General features: G+C 38.0%; 2 protein-coding genes across 3 annotated transcripts; both read left to right on the top strand.

The window, feature by feature from the left end:
• Positions 1–617: 617 nt before the first annotated feature.
• Positions 618–3,807, top strand: LOC121968363. Its single transcript, XM_042518777.1, has 3 exons — positions 618–1,503; positions 1,578–1,863; positions 3,546–3,807. The coding sequence occupies exons 1-3, from the start codon at positions 619–621 to the stop codon at positions 3,680–3,682; spliced, it is 1,308 nt and encodes a 435-aa protein (XP_042374711.1). The 5' UTR covers position 618; the 3' UTR covers positions 3,683–3,807.
• A 1,677-nt stretch (positions 3,808–5,484) lies between these two features.
• LOC122056560 lies at positions 5,485–7,827 on the top strand. Of its 2 annotated transcripts, none has more exons than XM_042618563.1 (2): positions 5,485–5,641; positions 6,923–7,827. In XM_042618563.1, exon 2 carries the CDS (start codon positions 6,943–6,945, stop codon positions 7,732–7,734), a length of 792 nt encoding a protein of 263 aa, XP_042474497.1. In that variant the 5' UTR covers positions 5,485–5,641; positions 6,923–6,942; the 3' UTR covers positions 7,735–7,827. The 2 variants fall into 2 exon arrangements, with proteins under 2 accessions (XP_042474497.1, XP_042474498.1); XM_042618564.1 differs by having other exon boundaries at positions 5,546–5,696.
• Positions 7,828–8,714: the final 887 nt, after the last annotated feature.

Below are 8,714 nucleotides of genomic sequence, written 5' to 3' on the forward strand. Positions count from 1 at the left end.
AATTTGCAGTCCTTTTTAATAGCTTCACAGGATTAATTCCACCTATCATTTCCTGTTTTTTTTTCGGGCGTTGCCTCCATGAGCAAACACTCAAGGGAGAATTTTTGACTTTGCCCCACAGTCTTGCTGTTTTTACAAATATTACTCAACATTTGATGTTTATATGACAATCGCCTCTAAATGTTTGAATTCTATATATTTGGATAGTACTAGGGCCGTTAATATAGTGGATCTATATTTGAATTCTTATATATTTTCGGATACTCACTCATGGTTCAATCCCAAGCTATAATAAATTTATGAAAATTTGTCATCTAAATGAGACGTACAATCAAAGGATATAATTTTTGGACCACCCATCACGAACACTTTCTGATTTATCTTAATAACCGGTGAAAAATTTTCATAAAACTGAACCGATCACCTCAGAACTAGCTGAGTTTATCATTTTGAATTATTAGACATTTTCATTTAAATGTACCTGAATTAAATTTACAGCTTTTTTGGATGAAATTCGAGAAAATAAAATCATAATAGGGGGTAAAATGTAAATGAGCCAGGCACGAGTGTATAAGGTGAACAGGCGAGCGATCTCGTTAAAGAAGTTACTTCCCGGCCATGGATTCCGCCGCCATGAGCTCCATGAGAGACGACGAGGACGACGACGAATCCCTCCGCCTGCCTCTCCTCCTCAACCCTGCCTACGCCCGCACCAAATCTACAATCTCGGATGAGCTCCGCAACTTCCGCCTCTGCCTCAAGTGGTGCCTCCTCGACCACTCCACATCCACCGGTGCCGCCACCTCCTACGTCACCTTCGCTTTTCTCGCCGTCCTACTGCCCCCCGCCGTCTCCCTCTCTCTCAGTGGCCCCTCGGTCTCCCTCCACCAGCTCGTCCAGCTCCCCTCCTCTGCCCTCGCCGCCATCGCCTTCTTCTCCCTCGCCGCCTCCTTCCGCCGCCAAACCGGCCTCCGTCAGTTCCTCCTCCTCGACGGCGCTCTCCGCGATGACCCCGCCTGCGTGCGCCGCCGCTACGCCCGCTTACTAGACCGCGCCTTCCGCCGCCTCCTCTTCATCCTCCTCCCCTGTTTCGCCGTCGAGGTCGCGCACAAGATCCAATTTTTCTCCGCCGCCTCCGTGCGCACCGCTCTCTGGTCCAGCCCAGCAGCGCTCGTGGCCACGCTCGCCTCCTGGGTGTACCGTACAGGGGTCTTCCTGCTCGTGTGCGTGCTTTTCCGGCTCACATGCGAGCTCCAGACACTGAGGTTCGAGGGGCTGTACGAGATGTTCGAGGAGGAGGGAAGCGGAGCATCGCCGGAGAGATGCGAAGCTCTACTGAAAGAGCACGCGAGGATAAGGCGACAGCTGCTGGTGACGAGCCACCGGTACCGGATTTTTATCCTCGGTTGCCTGGTCACCATCACGGTCAGCCAATTGGGGGCGTTGTTGCTGGTTTTGGCGTCCAAGTCAGAGAAGAACTTTTTCAACTCCGGCGATGTCGTGGTAAGCGAATCCTTAACTTCGCCGGCTGGAATTAAATCAAACCTCGTAACCATTGATGGTTTTTTTTGTTGCAGGTGTGCTCGGCGGTGCAATTGAGTGGCATGTTCATGTGTTTGATGGGCGCTGCAAAGATCACCCACCGTGCTCAGCGAGTAGTCTCCGTTGCCAGCCGGTGGCACGCCGTCCTGTCCGCCAGTAGCGCCACCACTTCTCCGGCGAAGCAATCGCCGTCAGCCACCGACTACGCTTCCGACTCGTCCAACCCCAAGAACGACGACTCGCCCGAGCCCTCCACCAATCACCCAATCGCTTCACAAGGAGGTCATCAGAAATCCACATTCCAAGCTCGACAAGCTTTAGGTGCGTAATTTAATTAATTTTGTAAAAATTTTAAAGATCCGCCTATATATATATATATATATATATATATATATATATATATATATATATATATATATATATATATATATATATATTATAATTTAGTCTAAAGACATCTATGTTTTAATAAGGTTGTACGATTTTATTTAAAATCTAGTTGTTTAGATTAGTTTTTTATTTTTTATTTTTTATTGAGACGCCTAACTTAAATCAAGATGCCTCAATTCTTTTTTTATTGAGGGTATGTATCCCGACCTGTTTTATCTACTGTTATCCATGGCTGATACTTCTCAACCTGCACGTTAGGTCTGTGTCCCGACTTGCTTCTATTTACTTGTTATCCTTGGCTGGTACTTCCCGACTTGCACGCTAGGTATGTATCCCGACCTGCCTCTGTGTATACCTATTATCCTTGGCTGGTATGTCCCGACCTGCACGCTAGGTCTGTATCCTGACCCGCTCCTATATACTTGTTTTCCTTGGCTGGTATGTCCCGACCTGCATGTTAGGTCTGTATCTGTCTCTATATACCTGTTATCCTTGGCTGGTATGTCCCGACCTACACGCTATGTCTATATCCCGGCCTACCTTTGTATACCTGTTATCCTTGGCTGGTATGTCCGGACCTGCACGCTAGATCTGTTCATTGAGTTTGTTCTACGCTAGGAGCCTTCCTTCCTTTACCTTTAATTGGCTTGTGGACTCAGTCCTCAGCTATACCTGGCCCGCGGGCCCGGTCCTTGACCGCTATCAGGGCTGGTCCTTGTCCGACTTATAATCTCATCCTTTTACCGCCCCGTCAGCTGAGACTTTGACCCTGGCCACGTAAGCATGACTTCTAACCTCCCTGATCTCCACGTCAGCTTGACTTCTGACTGACCACGGAGGCTTGACTTTTGACCTCCCTGACCTCCATGTCAGCTTGACTTCTGACCCTCTTGTGGTTTTGACTCATAACCACATCATCTTACCGAACCCACGAACATGCACCGTATCAACACGTTTTTCAGAAAATGAAAATAAAAAATACACGTACCAAACGCACCCTAAAATTCTGAATCATAAATATATATAATATACTCCAAAATAAAATAAAATAAAATAAAAATATTGAATGAGTCCAGACGCTTAGACCATGTCACCCACAGGTGCTCGGATCAATTCCCGAAACCTCGAATTAAGTCCAAACAAATCCGCACTATATATATAATTTGTAATAATTTTAATTAAAATTGTTCTAAATAATTTTGTTCAAACGGTTTTAAATTGTAAGATCAAAATTATTAACTGTTATATTATTTTTAGATAAAATTACTAAAAAGTATTGAAGTAGCTTCAATTAAATTGGAGCCTTTTAATCAAGTTGAAATATTTTAAATTAATATTAGAGTAATTTTAACTAATATTTTTTTTTTAAAAAAAGATCAATATTAAAGTAATTTGATCGAAATTGTGGAGAGCAATGTTATTCCTCGTCATAGTTTTATTTGAAAAGTGTCATTTTGCTCCTAAAATTTATCTCATTTATCTACAATCTCTTGATAACATTCACCTTTTAAGGGTGAATTTAGAAATATCAAAGTTAATTGGCTTAATTATTGGAATAATTAAAATTGAATGAATTTGATTAATTAACTTAATTAATAAATTGTCTGATCCAGTGATGTACTTGCAACACAATGGCGGCGGAATCACACTGTTCGGCTTCGCATTGGACCGCGGGATGCTGCACACGCTGTTTGCCTTCGAGACCACGCTCGTGCTCTGGATCCTCAGCAAAGTCGTGGTTTTATCTTAATTAAGAAATCAATTTCTGTTTAATTAATCGACTAGTGAAGACTAATTACACTCATAAGCGAGGGAAACTTCCATTTCAATTCACAATGTTTTCTATATTTTATTTTCAAACTCTTTATCATTTCATTTTGACTGTGTTAACACTTTATCTTTTCTAACTTGAAGGAGCATTGATGATGCCAAAAATAACTATGAAATGAAAAAAGGTAAAATAAAAAATAAAAGAGTACTTATTAAATCATTAAAAAAATAATACTTTTAAAGAAAAATTAAAAAGTAACCCATTAGATCTTTTATCACAAGAATATTTTTATTTTCAGTATTGTTATGATTAATTATTACAATATGTAACAATTACTCTTCTTTTAACATTATTACAGTAGTTATAATTAATTACTATAGCATGTAACAATTAATATAATACTATTATAGTAGTTACTAGTAATAGTGACTTATGATAGCATTAGTAATAGCTACTTAGTCGCGTCTAGTGGTACTTTGATAATTGCTATAGCTATTTTAAAATTATTTTGAGGAAATGTAAATAATTTTGATAAAATTGATTAAAAAAAATATGTTAGTATAATTAAGTACTTATAATTTAGAATTTTAGGATTTAAGTACCTACCTAAGTAGCTACAATTGTAACAACTACTTGATAGTGATTTTATCTAATTTAAAATAATTTTAATAAAATTTAAATAATTTTAACTAATAATAATAAAATATTTTGATATAATAATATTTAATATATAATAATTTTAATTAAAATGAAATAATAAAATTTTTTATTTATAGTAGGTATCGAGTAGTTGCTGTAACAATATCAATGCTAGAAAAAAACTATTTTAGATACAAAATATTTGAGGACGTATTTTTAATCTTTTAGATGACCTTTTAATAATTTGTATATTTTAGGATGTCTTTCAATCTTGCTCAATAAAAACCTTATAATTCTCTAAATTTTTTGAGAAAAAATTTCTAGAGCCTCTACGATAAGTTTGAATATTTCTTTCAAATAATATTTATCATCCTCATATTCACATTATTAATATCTTATTTCTTGAATATTTCAAATCTCGACACTAGATCCTTTAGTCCATAAAAAAATAGACAAGAAAATAGATCACTTATAATTATAATCATATCATGATCATGATCAGGCCACAATTAATTGTGACATCTCCCTGGGTTCATCATCCTCTCAGGTTATAGTTTGGGTCAAGACGGGTGCCCGAAGGCCGCCCCGCTCAGCGCCCAGTAACCTCACCACTTGCTCATTGCCGGCGTGGCCTTTGGGCGGCCTCCGACCACCCACCCCGACCCAAACTATAACCTGAGAATGACGAACTCAAGAAGGAATCGCAACCAAATACGATCGGGCACAATCACGATCCAATCATAATTACAAGTGGTCCATCCTCTGATCTACTTTTTTTGAACCAAAGGATCTAATTTCCCAAATCTCACAATCAAATATCCTAGAAATCAAATATTTATGGAGTCCACCTATTAAATATCTCATTATCAAATATTCTATGGGGACTATGCATCCCACTAATATATGTAAAGGGAGCATTCTCTGGATCGCAAAAGCGGTCCAGAAGATCCGACCTGATTCAAACAAGATCCAATTAAAACGAGATCAGATCTTCTGGTCCAAAAAATTTTAGACCAAAAAAAATCCTATTTATTCATTGGGTGGGTGAACTAGATCCTATCTGTTAAATAGATAGGATTCAACCCATCCAATTAATAAATAAACGGCTTCTTCCGTGCGGACGTTGGGTCGAGAGAATCCCCTTTTGCGATCCATTCCCTGTTTCGGATTCGGGTCCATTAAAAGCGCTTTTGTAAGCGTTCCTCGGCCGGTCAGTAAAGCTTCTTCGATTAATCGTCGATCGATCGTTCCCCTGTTTGCTCGTCTGCTAGGGTTTTGGTTAATCCTCCTCCAAGAATCGTAAGACGTCTTGTTCTTCTACTTCGATCTCCGGTTTCTGCCTTCCCATATTTAGGTCTCCCATCTCGTTCGATCGCTTTCTTTCTAATTAATGAAGAAATATTTACTCGCGTTGCGTTGGATCGGCTGAGTCTCTCTGAATCCCACTGTGTTCGTCATCGTTTTCTTGTTGAAATCTTCGTATGTTGATTTAGAAATGGTGTTGTTTTACTTTAAACATTGCGTGATGATCCTCATTGCGTTTGATTCATTTATGCATTTAGGTTTATGAATTGAGTTAGTACCGCTCAGTTAACTGCTTCGGTTGAGTCTAGGGCAAGTTCGCCTTGCCTAAGATGGATGCAGTTTGGTCTGTGTCGTTTGGAATGGCTGTTGAGTCTGGCCGAGGCACAAGAAGCTCGGGCTGAAGTGAATTAGACTTTTTCCAAAGTGAATTGAGTTTTGGGCTACCTGTCCAATCGAAGGCTTAGATCATATATTTTTAAGCTACCAAGATGACACCAAATTTTAGTGCTGCTTGTCGCTAATTGTGAGTGTTTATTACTAGTTTTGATTTTATTGGAAAAGTTTCACCAGGTGTAAATTTTCTATTACTGCATTGATCAATCGGGTTTGTGGATCACAACTATAAGCCAAATCATCTAAAATTGTATATGTTGCTGGTTCTTGCATGAATGGCTTGTACATCGACAATGTTTTCAGATACCATTGCTGATAACTTGACACCAGATTTACCGAGAGTTTATTATCACTTTAGGCATGGCATTAGATAACTCAAGGTGATGCTTCAGTACTTTTGTTAAGTCAAAAGATCTTAATTGTAGTTTGGCTGTATCGTGCTTCTCTGAGGATGTGGAATTAGTTCTTATTTTATTTATGCATGCCATCATATTTTCTTCGTAGGACATAGTCCAATGACTTTATTGTTGTGATATGATTAAGTTAAAGATCTATTCCCTTCTCTGTGTTCTTAAATTCTTGCTAAGCTTATGTCACCCATATAGTTTCAAAAGGAAAGATATCCCGTGCGTGCGTGCATGCACGTCACATATGTAAACTGTGCCTTCTTCATTTCATTCCTACTGAATCTTCTGCTTGTTCTATAAAAATAGTTCTCAGTGTCTGTTAGCTCATGGTTTCAGCAATGCTGAAATCTTTGATTTCTTCACTATTCTGAAACATGAAATCTTGATGCCATTGTCAGTAAGGCCCACATTTGCTCACCTTGTTTAGTTTGAAGTGCTATCTTTACATTTCTGAACTTTTTTTAATTTGTTGCAGCACTTAACAGAGCTAAACATATGGCATCAGATGACTACGAGGTGGACCATGAAATTTTTACGCTGCTAAATGAACCTGATGAATCTCGGGAGAATTCATTTGAGCTCAATGATGATTTTACCTTTAAGCTACCCAAGATGATCCAATCGGATGAGAAGAATGCTGTGCTCACACCAGAAGAGGTAGCATGGGTGGATTCCTGCTTTGCATTTGGTCCAGAACTATCTGACGATAAGTGGACCGCAATGAAAGATGCCTTCCTTGATGCTCTCGACATGTACCCTACCCCATCTGGTGCGATGGAGAACGACGATGACTGGGTTTTTGTTGAAGCAAGCAATGTAACAGAACTTGACAATGCCATGAATCATGACTCACCTGAGCTGCTAAAGGAACCTGCCATCTTGACCCGTCAAGAAGACACGAACCCATGCGATAGTATCATCAGAGTGTGTGATGGTCTTGCCATAGAGCATGGGCTATCCGGTGAGACAGAAATATCTGCTGAGCATGTTTCACTCGCTGGAGTAGCTACTGAATCCCGTGCAGATTTATTCAAGGTTTGGGACCTTGAAACTTTGGTTGAAGAAGATGAGGAAGATGAACTTATAGCAAAAATAAACAAGCTTTTCCAAAGCAGAAGTCAGTCACAATTACTGATGAAGCACAGCTCGCTTCCCAGCGTGCAAAATGTCGATGAACTTGTCGCAGGTTTGACCGACATGTCTCTGACACCTCTCGAGAAGAAAGTGCCGATAGCCATTTTTAGCTGTTACAATGTCTACAAAAGTAGGCAAGACATTCGGGTTTAGTCCTAGTTATCCAAGCAACTCATCTATCTCTATGTTGATTGTTACCTTCGATCAAGTCAGTCATCTCTGTTGAGTTTGACTCAAAATAACTAACCATTTGTGTTGTCAAGCATTGAATACCCAACTGAATCGTCAATATCATAAAGAATAAGAAATTGAACTTCCAAAAATTAAAATTTAGAAAGTGAATATTAAAAAAAATGCTGTAGTATATTGTTAGTATCAAATATATTTTTATTTTAGTATGGTTGTAGCAATTACTTAAGTAGAATACAAGTAGAAAAATTGAAATTGAGAAGCGTAGATAGATTTTTTTTTAAATGTTGGTTAACTCTGTTGTGTTATATGGAGTTGAATATTAGATTATGATTTGAGTACATGGGTAGAAGATGAGAGTAATAAGGATGTTAAAGTAGATATATAAATATTCAAGAATGAACAAGATAAGAAATAAAAATATTAGAATGAAAAATTAGAATTGCATTTAGGAAAATTTCGAGAGATATGTGTAAGATGGTATGGATATGTATATAAATGATTGCATAGATGTTTTAGTTAAACGATATAGTAAGAGAATAAAGTTTAATGACACAGAAAGATTTGTCGATTAAATTATTTAGCAGTTAGTTGTTATAATTTGATAGCTTTAATTAGTTTTTTTTTTTTTTTTTTTTTTTTTGAATAATTTGGTGGTATTATCTTTACATTAATATGTTTTAACAATTATGGTGCAACTATTACTATAATAACAAAGAGAGTTTCGATAAAAGAATACGATGAGGTGTTTGTGTTTTTATATAAAGATGTATTTAAAAATTAAGAGTGTCTTTTGATTAGTTTTTTTCTTCGATTTTTGTCTTAATTAACGATTAATTTTATTTGGCAAAGTGAGCAACACTAAAAAAAAATATTAGCTACCGAATTATCTGTCGCTAAGTGAACATAACTATTGATTAGCGAATGATTATTGTTGTTGTAGT

The sequence above is a fragment of the Zingiber officinale genome, chromosome 3B, assembly GCF_018446385.1.
Source record: "Zingiber officinale cultivar Zhangliang chromosome 3B, Zo_v1.1, whole genome shotgun sequence".
Lineage (NCBI taxonomy): Eukaryota > Viridiplantae > Streptophyta > Magnoliopsida > Zingiberales > Zingiberaceae > Zingiber > Zingiber officinale.